General features: G+C 40.7%; 1 protein-coding gene across 1 annotated transcript; it reads right to left on the minus strand.

Annotated features, from left to right (window-relative positions):
- Positions 1 to 5,268: 5,268 nt before the first annotated feature.
- arsh (arylsulfatase H) lies at positions 5,269 to 12,755 on the minus strand. The gene is made up of 11 exons (XM_017470704.3): positions 12,324 to 12,755; positions 11,122 to 11,152; positions 10,584 to 10,730; positions 10,375 to 10,496; positions 8,778 to 8,900; positions 8,251 to 8,674; positions 7,917 to 8,053; positions 7,526 to 7,660; positions 6,475 to 6,637; positions 5,822 to 5,943; positions 5,269 to 5,731 (listed from the first exon to the last, which is right to left on the minus strand). The coding sequence occupies exons 2-11, from the start codon at positions 11,139 to 11,141 to the stop codon at positions 5,406 to 5,408; spliced, it is 1,719 nt and encodes a 572-aa protein (XP_017326193.1). The 5' UTR covers positions 11,142 to 11,152; positions 12,324 to 12,755; the 3' UTR covers positions 5,269 to 5,405.
- Between the last annotated feature and the right edge of the window lie 4,597 nt (positions 12,756 to 17,352).

A 17,352-nucleotide genomic window follows, 5' to 3' on the forward strand; every position in this document is an offset into this window, starting at 1 on the left:
CCCAGTTATATGCAGGCCACTTTTGTCTGCTTCTACACTGAGTTATATGACCACCAGACTGAGTAGTATTTCCCTAGCCCTTGCCCAAATTCATAAGAATTAATCCCCAATTAATCCTCTCAAAGAACTTGAGAACCCTTTTACAAAAGTTGAAAATGATGCACACCAAGATGAGGCATAGAGAAGAGGCAGTCAAAGAGACATTAAAACCCCGGTCAAGATAGGAATTTACAAACCAGTGAAGGAGGAGGAGGAGGATGGCGAGGGCAGTGGCGAGGCCAAGCCCTAGCTTTCTCTGCTCCAGGGATGCTGTTTTATGGCTCACACCAGCTCTGACCCCAGCTTCCTAACAAGCTGGGATATGCGAAGGAAAGAATTTCACTGTGTTGTGATGTATCTGTGACAAAATAAAGACTGCTTCTTCTTCTGCTCCCCAATTTGTTTATTTACTTGAGTATTTCCGCTCCTGTATCCACCATCATTGCTACAGTCTATAAACCACCTAAGACTAAGACGCATGCAGCTTTTATGTCTGAGTTTGCGGACTTCCTGTCGATGTTGAGTATGAAGTTTGACAGAATTCTAATTGTGGGAGATTTTAAGATTCATGTGACTCTGTGGTGGCTAAGGAATTTCTGTCGCTAATTGATTGTTTTAACTTCACACAGTTTGAACTGACCCGACTCATAACAAGGGCCATACGCTGGATCTTGTGATGGCGAATGGCTCATTTGTATCGCAGTTTTCATCTGTTGACATTGGACTGTCTGATCATTCAGCTGTATTTTTTAACCTCGAACTGTATCATTCAAGTGAGCCTACCATCCGAACAGTAACCTTCCGGAAGTGGAAGTTTATCGATCACACAGCTTTCTCCAATTCTGGTTTCCATCCTAAGCGATCTTCATCCCTCATCACTGGAGGAGAAAGTTCTGCAGCTACAGTTCCACTCTTGCTGCTAATCTTGACACTTTTGCACCTCTAAGGTCACGTAAGGTCACATTCACCCGCTCTGCTCGATGGTATAATGACGATCTGCGCTCTAGAACGGCTGTATGTCGGAAAATGGAGCGAAAACGGTGCCTTACTGGACTGAATGTCTACTATCAAGCGTGGAAGGATCTTCTGGGGGATTATCGTGCACTACTGGAGACTGAAAGATCCTCTTACTTCTCTCAGGCTATTGTAAATAATCTAAATAATCCCAGACACTTGTTCCAAACCATAAACAGATTGCTAAAAGTTAATGCTGTTACCACTTTGTCTGTTTCTCAGCAGCTCTGTGATTCTTTTCTTCAGTCTTTTAATTCTAAGAGTGATAATGTTCGTAAAGAAATTTCTGTTAACCCTGACTGTGCCACTTCACTCCTTCATAAATCTGGGTTCACTGGTGCTTCTTTCACTCATTTCTCACTGCTTAATTCTGAGGCTCACACAAGGGAGGAATCCAGCATGAAATATACCACTTGCTTGCTGGGTTCAGTTCCTACGAATTTATTCAAATCGTGCTTCGCTGTGTGGTGCCCTGCTATCCTCAGCATTATAAATGAATCACTGGAGACTGGGGTCGTTCCAGCAGTACTAAAGACTGCTGCTGTTACACCTGTACCAAAGAAAGAAAATGTTTCTGTGGATAATTTTAACAATTTTCGTCCCATCTCAAATCTTCCGTTTTTGGCAAAAATACTTGAGCGTGTTGTTGCCTCTCAACTCTGTACTCATCTTACAACCAATAAGCTCTTTGCACCCCTTCAGTCAGGTTTTCGTAAATTTCACTGCACTGAAAGGGCGTTGGTCAAAGTCACCAATGACTTGTTGATGGCCTCTGATTCTGGAGCTACCTCACTTATTCTTCTTGACCTTAGAGCCGCCTTCGATACTGTGGATCATGGGCTTTTACTTACCCGCCTTAAAAGTGTTTATGGTATGGTCCAGTGTTTAGGGAAGCCCAGACTTTTGGCATTTTTAAAGCTCTTCTCAAGACACACTTTTTTAAACTTGCATTCGACTGCTGATGTCTTTACAGATTGTTTTATAATAATTTTTATTATTAATTTTGTTTTTGTTCTTATTAACTTTTATTTGTTTTATTTTTCTGTGGACTGTGATTTTATCTACACCGCTTTGAGAAACTGCTTTAAAGGCACTTTATAAAATAAAGTTGTTTATTATTATTATTATTATTATTAAGCTCCGCCCACTTCACAATTATTTACAGGGTTTTACAGTAAGCACCTCAGGGGAAAAAGCTGTTCTAGGGGGAAAAAAGATGTTCATGAACATAAAACATTCTCCATTTATGTTGAAGGACAGCGAGGGTGTATCTTCTACGTGGGAAAATCAAGACGAGACGAGAACACGGGCTATAACACTACTGAAATGAGATGGATGAAGTAGGCGGGGCTTCTAGAGAGATCAAAACACCTACACAACTGTTAATCATACCAGATTCATAAGTCGAGTTGAGACAATCGACGTGTATTAAGCAACGTTAGTTTTATTTTTTGGACCAAAATTGCCAAAAATAAAAGATTTTCAAACGTTGGTTATCGACATTCAAACAAGTATAACAGAAAAGATCAATGATTTTGAGAAAAACGTCACAAAAACTTCACATCCTCTGTACTTTGGGTGTTCTATGCTTGGTGTATAATAGGATTAAAACATTGTGGTCGTTATGATGTCCAGAGTAGGGTCACTGGCTCCATTCAGCTACGCAAATTCTCATTCAATTTAAAGAAAAACAGCTGGGGTGTGTCTTGCTAATCAGAGCTAACATTAGCCATGATGAACCTGTCATCTCTTTGCACTGAGCGCCTCTACATATATATCCCAGGCAGTCACAAATCATTTTTTGCAGACTTCTATAAATAGTTTAAATAGTTCCTCAAACTTACATCAAAGCTAATGGTGGCTAGCAAAGCTAACAAGTAACAGTCCTGCTATTATTGAATTTTTTTCTTTTAGCAGTTCTCAAAGTTTATCTGACACACGTTTCCTCTTTTCCCAATTGTAGTTGCGCTGGAACTACAGGAACTCAGCTATCAAGTAATACAAGCTTGTAGTGATCTGATTAGCGTTACGCTACACACATGCTAAAAGCATCACATACTTGCATCAAAGCGTATGCATCAAAGCGTAACTTTTGAGCCTTTGATTAGTTTCAGGCAAATATGTGATGATTTCAGTTAGCATGATTCTGATTAGCTGTAGTAAACGTCCATTACTTGTTAGCGAGGTTAGCCTCGCAAAATATGGAATCGCGGCTTATGGAAACACTTAGTTTAATCCACCTCTCGTGTTTCTGCCGTCAGTGAGACGGGGTAAGAGACGAGAGACGACGTTATGAGATTAGTGCGCTTATTTTATTCTTTTTTTTGTGTGTGAAAATGAACCAGTAAAACCAGACTGAAAACTAAAACTTAGCTGTATTTAAAATGAAATGAAAATATTTTCATAACCTTGATAGACTATTGAAATTGAAATACGGGGTTGACCACCCCGGTTGAGAAACACTGGTTCATGCTAATGTTAGCTAGCTCGTAACTAACGTAATGTTTAAGTTAGCTTAGCTCCATCGAAACAAAATGTAAAAAGGGAATCTAATGAAGTGGAAAAGACACAATGTACAGTCACAATGGGTTTTCTTTTGTAGTCTTTATCTCTTATTCCTGTGTGTGTGTGTGTGTGTGTGTGTGTGTGTGTGTGTGTGTGTGTGTGTGTCTGTGTGTGTGTTTTCAGCACCTGTAACTCTGGACCCCAACACTGCTCATCCTGACCTCATTGTATCTGATGATCTGACCAGTGTGAGACGCAGTGGTGAGAAACAGAAGCTTCCTGATAATCCAGAGAGATTTGATGATGGTTGCTGTATCCTGGGCTCTGAGGTCTTTAACTCAGGGACACACTGCTGGGACGTTGAAGTAGGAGACTGTGCAGTGTGGTCTGTGGGTGTGATGACAGAATCTGCTCAGAGGAAGGGAAATATATTCTCCAGAAGTGGAATCTGGTGTGTGTGGTATTTTGATGGTAAATATAGAACATGGTCTACACCACAGTCACACACTCTCCTCTCAGTAACACAGAAGCTCCAGAGGATCAGAGTGGATCACACACGGCAGTTTTACGCTTTACGGCGAACAAGAGCGTTCGGCTGCGTCCCAAACTGCATACTTGCCTACTATAGGCCTGTAGTGGGGAAAGATGGATTTGTATTTTATTTACAAAATTCAAAAACATTGAATGGCAGGAGGAGACTCATTAATATTCATGGGCGTATCTACTGTAGCTACGGAGCTCGTTCCACCATTAACTGGTGTGATAATTGAGAGAAACTGGGTGATGCGGAGAAGAGATACTGGAGCATCTTGATGTTTAGTTGAAACAGCTAAGCGTGAGAGTTAAACGCAAGTGAGAATTATTGTTATAGTCTGACTGTGTATTAGATATTTTTATATTTTGGCTAATTGTAGAGGTTTATTTTTTTTTCTCGTTTTTAAACAACATTCACTAAGATTGTGTGTTAAATCTGACTATTATCCCCACTGTTATATCTCTCAGTAGCCCCATTATGTATAACAGGACTAGTCACATTGGGAGAATAATAAATGACTTAACATGGGGGGAAAGCCCACACATTTTTGCAGGATAATCCACTGGAGAGATTTTTATCATCAATGTATTGTTATTTCATGTGCAGTGTGAATGACTTTATAAAGTGCTATCAAGTGATAAAGTGCTTGGTAAGTGAATAGTGATATCTGCCATTTGGCTCGGTGTTGAGGTTTCCATCGTAGATATAAATACAGGCAAGGCAATCCACCTACTGGCATGTTTTTGGGAGGTGGGGGGTTTATTTGACTATATACACACTGTAATTGTACACTTATTTTGATGTTAATTTAGTGTAATTATTCCAGCAGTTATGTTATATTACTTCAATGTTACAGTAATCCAATGTTATTTTACTGTGATGAGACTGTGATTTGCAGTATTAAAATATATTTTCCGCTGTAAAATTACTGTTTAAGTGCAGTAAATATTTTACAAAATAGTTCTGTATATTTACAATACTTTACTGTAACTTACTCTAACTTACTGTACATTTTACAGTACATGGCTATAATGTAAACTCGCAGCGATCTCCTGTGTTAATAAATAAATAAAATCTCATGATTCTCCATTCTAGAAAAGAGGGAGAGGGGTGATATTTGGGACACAACTCAGGAAATGAAGTCGCTGCAAATCACACACGCTTTCAACGTACACTTACTCACAAGGACCTGTTTATTAGAGAAACTGGACTGAGCACATTAAACAATTTGCGTTTATTAAAAGGTTAAATGGGTCATGTTAGGCTCCAACAGACCTAAGAAAGTTTCCTCCGTCCAAAACTGCGCCTGCGATCACGAAGTCTCTGAGCAGGAGCAGAAGGGGAAAATGCCGCAGCATGGCTGTAACCATGGTTTCCACAGCACGTTCGGCCACGACAGCTGGTTCTCAGGGAGCGTCAGTGTCCGCTGGTGTTCCTGCACGGCATCTCGAACCCGCTGCAGCACCTCGCCGTGACGTGCCTCTGTCTCCACCGTCAAGGGCACTGCCTCCGAGGGGTCAGAGGTCACATCGAAGACAAGTGGCGGGTCGTGGTGTGTGAGGATGTCACCGTGGCACAAGCACATTTGTGTGCTGTTGCAATTCACAGTGAAGAAGTGCACTTTGAAAACTGAGTCGCCTAAAGAAATTACAAAAAAAACCCTCAAAAACATTAAACCCTTAATGTATGTATGTATGTGTGTATGTGTGCATGAGTGTGTGTACTCACTGCCAGGAGGATGCCAGCGGACCGCGTTCAAATGAACACCACAGTAGTGGAACATGAACTCGTGTTGCGAACGCTTTGTTTTTCCCTCCAACAGCGGCAGCAGGTCATGACCATCCAGAATCCTTAAAAGCACACACACACACACACACACACAAACAGTAATTATTTGCAATTCCTTCATTTCTCACTAAAAGACAGAAGAGTCACAATTACGTACTGTTGATTACAACATGGATTCTCGAACTTTTCCAGGGCGAGGCCCCCAAATGGCATTAACATTTGACCGAGGCCCCCCTTTTGCAAGATGTCTTTAAAACGCATTAAAAATACAGACTTCTGAATATATCCCCTTTTTTATTAATAATTACATCTTACATCTTTACATTACATTAGGAAATGACTGTGTGTGTGTGTGTGTGTGTGTGTGTGTGTGGTTGTCTGAGAGTGAGAAAGAGAAAACATACTAGTGGGAGGGATGGGCACACCAAATTGTTGAGGCCCCCGGGCGCCCCGGCCCCCACTTTGAAAACCACTGGATTACAAGACTATATCTAGGAGCTACATATCTTATCAGTGGAAGGAAATATATGAAGTAAATAGTGTGAACAGAACATTCAGACCGATGGTTGTGTTAATGAGTAACGAGTACTAGCCTGTCATTAGGTAGCTGTCCTCCTGCGAGGTTCACTACGGTAGGAAAAATGTCCATTAAACTGGTTGGCTCATTAACGATTTTTCCAGCTGGAAGACGATTTGTCCAGCGGAATATTCCAGGAACACGAATGCCACCTTCCCAGCCAGCCATGTTTTTACCACCTGCACAAAACATTAAAAACGCAGCGTAAGTGGGATGGTGATATCAGGCCTTTCAGCCATGACACCCAGAGCACCAGTTAAAGCCGAAAAACTGGTAGGTTGCATTTTACTGTACTTATTTATGCACAGTGCATTCCTTAAAGTGCTGATATCTTGTTCTATATACAATGATGAAACCTCAGTGATGATATGGTGGTGATGAGCTGAGTCTGGTCCGATGGACAATGGTCATGGAGGACTCATCAGTAATATCGACAACAGGTGGAACTTTTGTCTGTTCGGACAAAAAGGGGTCATCATCGGTCAGCTATTTGTCAGTCGTGTGTGAACGCATCCTGACACAGAGCCTCGATCTCTGTCCTGTCTGTGCACCATATTGGACAGATCGACTTCTGCTTTGCTATAAATGTTTTGAAATAGCTGAAACATCCATCCATCCATCCATCTTCTATACCGCTTTATCCTTTTCAGGGTCACAGGGAACCTGGAGCCAGACAATCGGTAATCAGTTTTCTAACTGCAACAGTCCAGTATGTAGGCAGATACACAAGGCAAAAGGTGTACATCTGCCCAGTTCCAGATCTCAACATTGTTTGTGATACTGTTCTCCCTGGGTGGTTGATGTAAAACACCGCTGTACTCTTGTCAGTTGCAGTTTTAGTGCATAAGGATTCCTGGAAATGTTGCATCAGTAACCAAAACAGCCGAACGTGGGCCGAGCACCGAATGCACAGAGCTGAAGGACGTTTTTTTTCGCAAACACACCCACCAGGTAGCCCATTTAGCCCAGAGTCACCCCCCAGGAAATCTAGGAGAAATGACTAATCGTAAAAGAAAAGAAGAAGAATCCTAAAACAGCAGAGTTTTGTTCTGGAGAATGGTCTTTACCTCGATAAATTCCATTCCAGCCTCCTTTATGACCCTCCGAGTCAGATATCCAGATGTCTCCTCCGTGATCAGACGTGAAGTACATCAGAGTCCTTTCAGAAAGATTCAGCTTCTCGACAATCTTCACCATTCTGCCTGCAAGAGGAAAATTGAGAAAGGTGGTTCAACGTAGAAGCCTGACGTCACGTCGTCCTGTTCTCACACTATTAGCTTTTTCTTTGCAATTTAATGTTAGGTCTTATATGACTTTACTGTGCGGCTTGATCAGTGCAGGACAAGTCCAAGGATGCAGGAAGCTCAACAACATAATCTGTAACATTTTATAACAAAAAAATCATAGGAAAATAATAAACCACAAATTTAAAGTAAACCAGCTCCAGATTTCTCTCACCAACCATCCAGTCCACTTCCTCCACGATGTCTCCGTAAAGGCCATGTTTGCTTTTTCCTGCAAACTGTTTGGAGATGAGAAGTGGCGTGTGGACGTGAGGCAGAGACAGAAACAGCAAAAAGGGTCTGTTCTGGTTCCTGCAGGCGTTTTCTATTGGTTAGAACTTTCTCTAACAGCAGTTCTTACAGTAGTGCAGCCGCAAATCACAGGTTTATATTAATGTGCTCGTGTGGACTATTAGCAAAAACAAACTCTTTTTTTTTTTAAACACTATTTGGTAAGAATCTTGCAAGCAAATAAAACTAGAAAAAAAATTTACAAACATTTACCTCACCTCTCAACAAACCGCTCCGCCTCGTTCATTAGCTTTTCGGATAGCGTGTCCAGATTCAATGGTTGTTCCACTACATCCTGATTCCTCATGATGATGCAATTCCAGGTCCGTAAGAACGCAAATGGAATGTACCAAGTCAAAAAGCCAAGAACACAAACAACGACAATGAACATGAGCATCCTGGAGCCGATTTCCAGAAGTCCAGAGATTTTAGCCATGATTAGCGTCAACACTGCCAGCGCTAATAGCATGAAAATGTGCCCCAGCAGCTCCTGAAGGTCGCCGAGCACATCACTGCCGTTTCCAGGTTTGCAGTCATTAAACAGAGTGAAAGGAAGACCATAAAAGTAGTCGAAACCGTGGCTGTTGGGATGGTGGCAGTGATCGTTCCTGCTCTTACAGCTCACTCCCAAGTGCCACTTTCCTGGTCAGAATGAAAAAGTAATCATTAATCCCTAAGCAAAAAGAAAAACAAAACGTTAGCACTGACCTTTTACACACCAACCACACCAGAAAGATTGTCTTACCCACAATTCCTGTGGTGTAACCCTGCTTTTGTAGGACTCTGGCAAACGTGGTTTCATTGGGAGGAAGTCCTCCTGAAGCACCGAGGAATAGGATCACCTGCACTCTTCCAGTACTTCCGAGACCTTAGATGGAAATATTATCGAGAAAGTGGTACGGACTTCATCCAGGCATTTACGTCCATGAAAATGATCATGTTTATATTTCATATACATTTTGGATTAAAACTTGATATAGAAGTGAACATTGTAGTTTGGCTGGATTATGGTAATGATGATGAAGAGAAAGTGTGCATAGTGTTTCATTCTTTTCATTTTATGCTGTGCTGAGGAAGAAGCTCCAGATAAGAAGAACCAGATGTTCATTACACTGATACAAAGAAAACTATTTTGAATAACACCCTTGTTCCTGAGGCTCAGAGATTCTCCTCCCCCAAATAAATCAAATAGTTCTTTGTCCAGTGTGTCTGAGAAAGATATTATGAATATTCATAGATAGTCACAAAGTGACTATAAGAGAAGACTGCTGGAGGATGAGACTGTTTGAGCTCGTGCGTGCTCAAAGAGACTCTGCTTTTTGTTATATTTTCAGTAATGTTCAACGACACCCTTCATCTAGCAAATAGCTTGAAACCTGGAAGAACATCAGATCTCTCTGAAAGAGGGTGCACCTCTTGGGTATTTACTTGGTGTCTGGATTGGACATGCTCGGTCATGAGATGTAGCCCCATTGTCTTAGTGCCCAAGTTTCTTTTTGACTCTCTCATGGTTGGCCCGTCTTCAGTGCTATGGGCTGATGTGTTATTGGAGTTGTTGGACCTGTGATAGGGGAACTGGAACTGGAACAGGTCTCCTTGGGCCCTAGGTTGTATTAGCTCACAGCCTTTAGGACACCCTTTGGTGATACTTTTTGGATTGCAAGGACCACCAGTGACCTTCTAGAGGCTCATGAACAGGTTTCTGCTGGTTGATAGAGCACCTCAGACAGGTCAATCACGGAAGCTGGTCAACCTCAAGACGTGTATAGTGGCAAAAGACCAAGAACAGCTACTTTGGTTTTAATACTTGTGCTGGAGTGATTCAGCTGCAGGTGGAAAAGTACTGGGGATGGTGTGATGGTATAGAAGGTTCATTCCCAGATTCTCCTCCTCACAGATCTCAGAAATAGCTTCAGCATCCATCTGCAAAGAGCAGTGCCTGGCAGATTCCCAGCATCTCGAGTAAGAGGAAATTGTGCAGGGAGGCAGATCTGGTGAATCCAGACTTCAAGCAACCTTTGTGCTGGAGAACCAGTGCTTCAGGTGTGAGCCTGGAAGCTGTGCTGCTGCAGGAAGTGAATGAAGAAAGACTCCTGAGCTGCAAGGTGTTGTGGAAAGAGGATTTATGTTGAAGAGTGACATCTTAGTATTAAGGTGACAGGATGAAGGACACCAGTGCAAAGATCGCTATCTGGTACCTCATTTCATCTGTTCTTTCATAGAAGAGCATCAGAATTTCTGCAGTTGACTGTATACAAGCAAACCAAGACAAATATCACCATAAATATTGTCAATTAAGTACATGAGTAAAGTGAAGTGAGAACTCGCTAATAGATACAGACCTGAACGCAAAGCGTGACGTCCCGTCATGAACGCAGCTCTGCTCGGTGTACAGAGAGGAGCAGCAGCAACGTGCTGAGTCAGTTTCACTCCTTCCTTCGCTAACCTGTCGATGTTCGGGGTTCTGACCACAAATCAGACGTCAGACTTCAAGCTTGTCTGAAAATTAAAGTCGACAACATCAACGACAAAACGTGCGTGGGTTATTCACCTGATCGTATCGTTACCATAGCAACCAACGTCCCCGATCCCCAGATCATCAACCATCATGAGTATGAAGTTGGGTTTGGTGGCATCTTCAGCGTTTGTAACACACCGACTTACACCGACGGTTAGGATAAGCAATCCGAGCAAATGCCTGAAATGGTGGAAACATTAGAGTACAAAATATTGCTTTAAAATATCATCTTTGCTCCTACATTTTTTACTTATTTGATTAACAATAATATTTGTGAACACAAACACTGAACACCAGATGATGTTTATACTTAGTTAGCTAAGGTACAAGCAGTATACACAACTTGCTAGCTAGATAGCTAGCTAGCTCTGGATATTACCTCATACATTTAGGAGGGAAAACCTTTCTAATTAAATATTAGAGCAATTTTCCTACATAAAAAAATACTGCAGTAATTTATGACTTCAAGTTTTTAATAGTATTATGATACAGTAGATATAACAGATTTTCAGCACATGCCTAATCTCACCAAAACTACAAAATAACACACAAAAATAACCCCATTTCATACCTCAGTCTTATGTGAGCCATCAGAGGTTCTCCTAAAAGAGACGTGTTCAAAATAAGTCATGAAAATCAGAGTCCAGTTCTGGGATTTACTAGGAATTACAGTAGACTAGAATGAGTAAACTGTCTTTAAAGGATAAAGTCCTGTACGGTTCTTCTAAGGACACTGAGGTAACATATTACCCAGTATGCACCACTGAAAGGGAAAGACATGTGCAATTAAGTTTGCCAATGATGACATGTTTATTATTACAGACAGATCAAAGAACAGAGGTCAGTGATCCTTGACAGAGCAGCTGGGTTACATAACACAGAAATATGGCATATGTCTTCATATTAAAATGCACACTATACGGCTAAAAGTATGTGCACCCCTGACCATCACACCCATTTGTGGTTCTTCTCTAATCGGTCTGAAGCACACAATTGTATAGAATTTTCTCTGTGAGCTCTAGAGTTACAATTTCCCTTCACTGGAACTAAGAGGCCCAAATAAACCTGTTCCAATTGTTGTACAAAACAAGTCCATGAAGACATGGTGTGTGTGAAGATTGGAAGAAGGTAGAAGAACTCGAGTGTCCTGCACAGATCCCTGACCTCATCTCCACTGAACACCTTTGGGATGAATTGGAACCGGAGTCTCCTCACCCAACATCAGCACCTGACCTCGACCTCACTAATGCTCTTGTAGCTGAATGAACACAAACCCCCACAGCCACGCCCCAAAATCTAGTGGAAAGCCTTCCCAGAAGAGAGAGTGGAGCGCATTATAATGGGATTGGAATGGGATGTTCAACAAGCACATATGGGTGTGATGGTCAGGGGGTGCACATACATTTGACTTTCTGGTGAGTTGAATTGAACTGTCAGTGCTTACTGAAGATCAATGAATGAATGAATGAATGAATTAATTAATTAATTAATTAATGAATTTAAAATGAATGCAGATGTGTGGGTAATATTTCTCAATACTGTATATTCAACAGTGTTTAAATGTCAATATTACGCTTTTAACATTCAAATCTTTGTCTGTTTTCTGCTTCAGTGAGGTTTGGAGGTATAAAACAAAATTCATGATACTTTTGCAAAAATAATTCACAATCATATAGTTCTAACAGTATATAAATTGCATCATGAAGGCTGGATTCTCAGACAAACTGAACTTTGGACTAAATTTTATACTGTGAATAAATCACCCTTTCTTACCCCTTTTGCTCCGCGGTGCTGTTTCAGAGAACCAAACAGGAACCTGTCAAATAGTTCAGGATCAGAATTCCGTTCACTTGCGCGTTTCCGAACTCTCTCGGGTTGAATCCCAAACGGCTTCATGTTGTCTCTGGAGTGCACTACACGGAGCGGTGAACGCAGTACTTTCATCCACTATGTAGTGCACTTATCTAGGGCTCAGGTTGTCATTTAGGACATTTGTACTAAGATAAATAGTAGTTCTTTACTACGCTCTAAACCCGCGTGTCTCTAATACACGTCGCGGCGGAAGTCTTTATATTTCGCTTAATAAAAACAAAAGTAGCCTTTGTTTTGGCCGCTTGTTTTTAGTATTGTTATTCTAACGTACGAATGCTAACTTCCGCTAGCTCGAATATGAGATTAGCAGTGTAATTTTAGCGCCAAGCTTTATGTTTACCTTCCTCCAAATATGCAAATACTCATTTAATATGGTCTTTACGGTACAAGGCGTTTCTTCAGGAATAGTGAATTTATTGTACAAAAGTTCAACAAATGTTGCATACAGGTTGGTTTAGTTTTGGCACATCTTACACAAAGTTTGCATATTTTGTCTAACTGTTTGTACTTGTCAGAGCAAGTACACCTTTCACACACACCTTTCAACACACACATTCACACACAAGCTCTAAGTCCAACCTAATTTATATATATATATATATATATATATATATATATATATATATATATATATATATATATATATATATATATATATATATATGTGTGTGTGTGTAGTGATTAAATATTTGCAGGGGATGTGCAATTCATAAGGTTTGAAGTTGTGTTAGGTCTGAACTCAAACCACTAGAACAGCTAACTTAAATAAAATGAGATGGTGTAAAAGGGTTGGGGGGTTGATTCCCGCCATTGTCCTATGTGTGGGGCATTCGCATGTTCTCCCCGTGCTGCGGGGGTTTCCTCCGGGTGCTCAGGTTTCCTCCCCCAGTCCAAACACATGCATGGTAGGCTGATTGGCGTGTCCAAAGTGTCCGTAGTGTATGAATGTGTGTGTGAGTGTGTATGTGATTGTGCCCTGCGATGGACTGGCACCCTGTCCAGGGTGTACCCCGCCTCGTACCCCATGCTCCCTGGGATAGACTCCAAGTTCCCCGTGATCCTGAAGGATAAGCGGTTTAGAAGATGGATGAATGGGTGGCTGGAGATGGTGTAAAACTCTGCCTGAGCACCAGGAGGTGGCAGTACTGCACTGTGGAATAAAACAGATCTTGTGTAAGAAAGGCCAATGCTGAATAAAAAGTGTTGATGAATCAAAAGTCTTGCTGAATAAAAAGCCCCCCCCCCCCCCCCCAAATCAATAAATATAAATAAATATAGATTGTTATATTGATATATTTATCTAAACTATATATATATATATATATATATATATATATATATATATATATATATATATATATATATATATAATAAAGTAGATTGTCTCTTTGCACGAAATGACATCGTTTATTAACAGTTGGAAAGGTTCCATTAGCATTAAGTGCCCTACCATAGACATTTACAAATCATATTCTGGTAAAGATCTAGTAAGATCTGGTAAGATGATGAGCTACATTTTGTTTACAAATATTTTGCCTCTAAATCCAAAACACTGCATACTATTTACAATTATAGGTGTAGGTAAGTCAGGAAGTGGAATGAGCTGGAGGGACTTGTAGTCACCACTATGATGGCAGATCTGTCAAAAAGTTCACGGTGATATGGGCCCATGGTCATTTTGGGACTCAGCAGGAGCCTCGCCCTAGACACTTAAATAATCTCTTATATGTCTGGTAGAATGGTTTCCCACCAATATTTTATGGTGAGAGGTTAATGGGTGAGCAGTGAGAATGACAGTATGAGCCCAGGCTGTTTGACCATTAATAAGATTGGAAGGGACATAACTCTTGTTTCCAGGGTCTGGGTGACTTCAGGATCCCAGCTTGTAGTTGCAATGAAGATAGTGTTGGTGTTGGTAGGATTTGGGTCTGCTGGAACAATATGAGAAGAGGGCCCGTTGGTCCTGTCTCGGGGTGAGTTACTCTAGATATTGAAGGTTCTTGTGGTCAGTTGAACTACACAAGGTTGTTCAGCTCCCTGTTGTCGACATCAGAAAACAGAAAATCTTCCGGGGGGTGGGGGGTGAGGGAGTATAGGGATAGCTGGTGTGTCACAGTGTGTGTGTGTGTGTGTGTGTGTGTGTGTGTGTGTGTGTGTGTGAACAACATACACTGAGTACAGTTGCATCGAGGACAGTCTCTTTTTGTGTGTAGTGTGTGAGATCCGGAGGAGATCAGTGCTCCCTCTCACTCTCGCCTTCCATCCTCCTCTCATCCTCATCCATGCTGCCACTTGTTTCTTCTCTCTTCTGTCATGCAGTCTCTCATCCCACCGCTGTACAAGGCCATCTTAATTGGACTGTTCATCTTCGTCATCCTCCTCATCCTCTATGTCATCCTGTGGTACATCTGCAGGGACATCGACTGCGATCACGGCATCTGAGCAGGTAACAAAGGATACTAAATGTATGGTATTATGCGCAGGTAAAGAAAATCTCTGAAGCAAAGAGGCTTTCAAAATAATTTATTAATAATTGAAAAAGTTTTTCTATGTATGAAATAAATGACTATAAATAGCAGAAAACAGCAAAAAAATAATTACTTTCTAGTTGCTTATATATAAATGCAGCGACTTCCTGAGAAACAAATCATTTTCACAAAAAAGTCCTTCAACAGCTCTGCAAGCAAAGAGCTTTTTTCTAATCTAATGACAAAAATACTGTAATCTTGAATATTGCACTAATAACATTTTAAATGACAATAAAATAGTTTCACAGAAACAATTTACGACAAATATTTCCTAACAGAGCAAGAAACAGCTCAAATGATCTCACAGTTTAAAACTGTGGAAATAAATTTAGTCGAGGTTTCTCAATTGTCTAAACAAAACTAAGGCTTATCTTAAAGTTGCTTTGACATAGAAAAAGAATAATGATTAATCGTGTTAAACTAGAGAAAAAAACACCAAAACATGCACAGATGATGCTAACAACGTGATACGAGTAGTTTAGAAAAGCTAGACGCTTAAATTAGCGAAGAAGTATTATGTATCAGAAAATAACTGTTTGTCTATACCATTATTATATAATGTTGAAAGTATACCAATTTAAATAATCCTGGATCAATAATACTTTTATTTCTATATTATTATATGTCCAGGTGTCACATGTTAAAGGTAGAAATATTTCAGATTTCACAGAATATTACCATACTGCTCAAACTCAATCCGGGAATAGAGATGGAGGGACTGGGACCACTATCAGTACCTTTTTGGTTTTGATTTACAAAGAGCAATTGGTAATTAAGAATCATCTTGGTAATATCTGTATGATTTTGAAACTTTATTTGTATTATTTCCATGGTTGTTAGAGAAACGGAGTTGGGGAAAGTGGGCCAGGAGGAATCCTTTGTGGAGGAATCACTCATTGGAAAGACACACGTTCACCTGTCAGATCGATTCGTTTCCACTCCAGATGCAGCGTGCTGGGAAAAATATGATAAATTCGGGTAGGCAGTCGCCTGAAGCAGAGCAAGATAAACACACACACACACACACACACACACACACACACACACACACACAACGCTGTGGAGGATGGAGAGTGCCATGGTGATTGCAGAAATCAAATCAAACTTCCTGCTGCTATGACTTAAAGCATCAAGCAGCTTATCTAAAGCAGGTATAGCGAGCGAAAATGAGAAATGCTAACGATATCTAGGTCATGGGCTAAATTAATTACAGTTGTTATATTAATGAGCCAATGCAGTAATGTTAATACAGTTAAAAATAGGCTGCTGTGACACGCCGTCCTGCGGTAAACGCTTCTAAAAGATTGCAATTTGAATGTATTAAAGAACGACGTGTAGTACTTTTTATCCATTTAAAGTTACATTTAATCCTGTGGATCATCCGTAAAACAAGTTAGTTCTTGTTTTCACTTATGTTATAGCCGCTATAAACGGTTCCATCACCAGCCTCACTTTTTTTTTTCCTCTCCAGAAGTTAATAAGATTTTTATTTTAAACCCTGCAGCTGATCATGTTACCGATAACCGCAAAGCGTAAACTCCTTCCCTTAGTTACAGCTTGATTGTTACAAAGCGCTGACACTGGAGACTCCTTCCATAAATGTTAAATAAAAATCTTACAGAAAATTTCCCATCGATGACTATAGAGGTTTAAAAACAAAAACAAAACAAAACTGTTTATTAGCATTATATAATGTAGAGCGTCAGCTGTACGAGTCCCTGTCAATGAGCTGTTACTATAGAAACGATAACATATTAGAACAAGCGCATTAATATAAACCTGTGATTTGCAGCTGGAATAGGGGATCTTGTGGGGTAAGGGGATCTTTTGGAGTCAGGGGATCTTACTGGTTAGAAGATCTTATAGAGTTAGGGGATCTTACGGGTGAAAGGATCTTACTGGTTAGAGGATCTTATGCTGTTAGGGAACCTTTGGGGGGGGGGTTTGGTGGGCATTGGTTTTTGTTTTGATATTATATGCTATATTTAAATGCTTTGAATTGTTCAGTTGTTTCTTACGGATCAAAATTCTCAGATTAAGGTAGTCTCCGATTGCACAAAATAAAACACTTTTTATAATATTTTGAATAGGTTTTTCCACGCAGAAGAAATCTTAGCCGTATGCACTGCTATTTACGGTATTTCCAATAAACACGTGAACATCACCGAGTCGATTAACTTGGACCGCATTCTGATTGGTCGAGCTTGTCAGGCGGCTCTAATTCTGATTGGTCCGTGGTTGCTATGCGCGCGTTACTCTCAGCGCTTTCGATTCTGATTGGTCACGCACTGCACGCTCTGGTTGCAATTGCCCATTGAACACAATGGACCCACCCAAACATGGCACGCTCTGATTCTGATTGGTCAGCGGTCCCTGTAGTCACGTTGTACACAGCGAGGTCT

Source organism: Ictalurus punctatus, chromosome 6, assembly GCF_001660625.3.
Source record: "Ictalurus punctatus breed USDA103 chromosome 6, Coco_2.0, whole genome shotgun sequence".
Taxonomy (NCBI): Eukaryota; Metazoa; Chordata; class Actinopteri; order Siluriformes; family Ictaluridae; genus Ictalurus; species Ictalurus punctatus.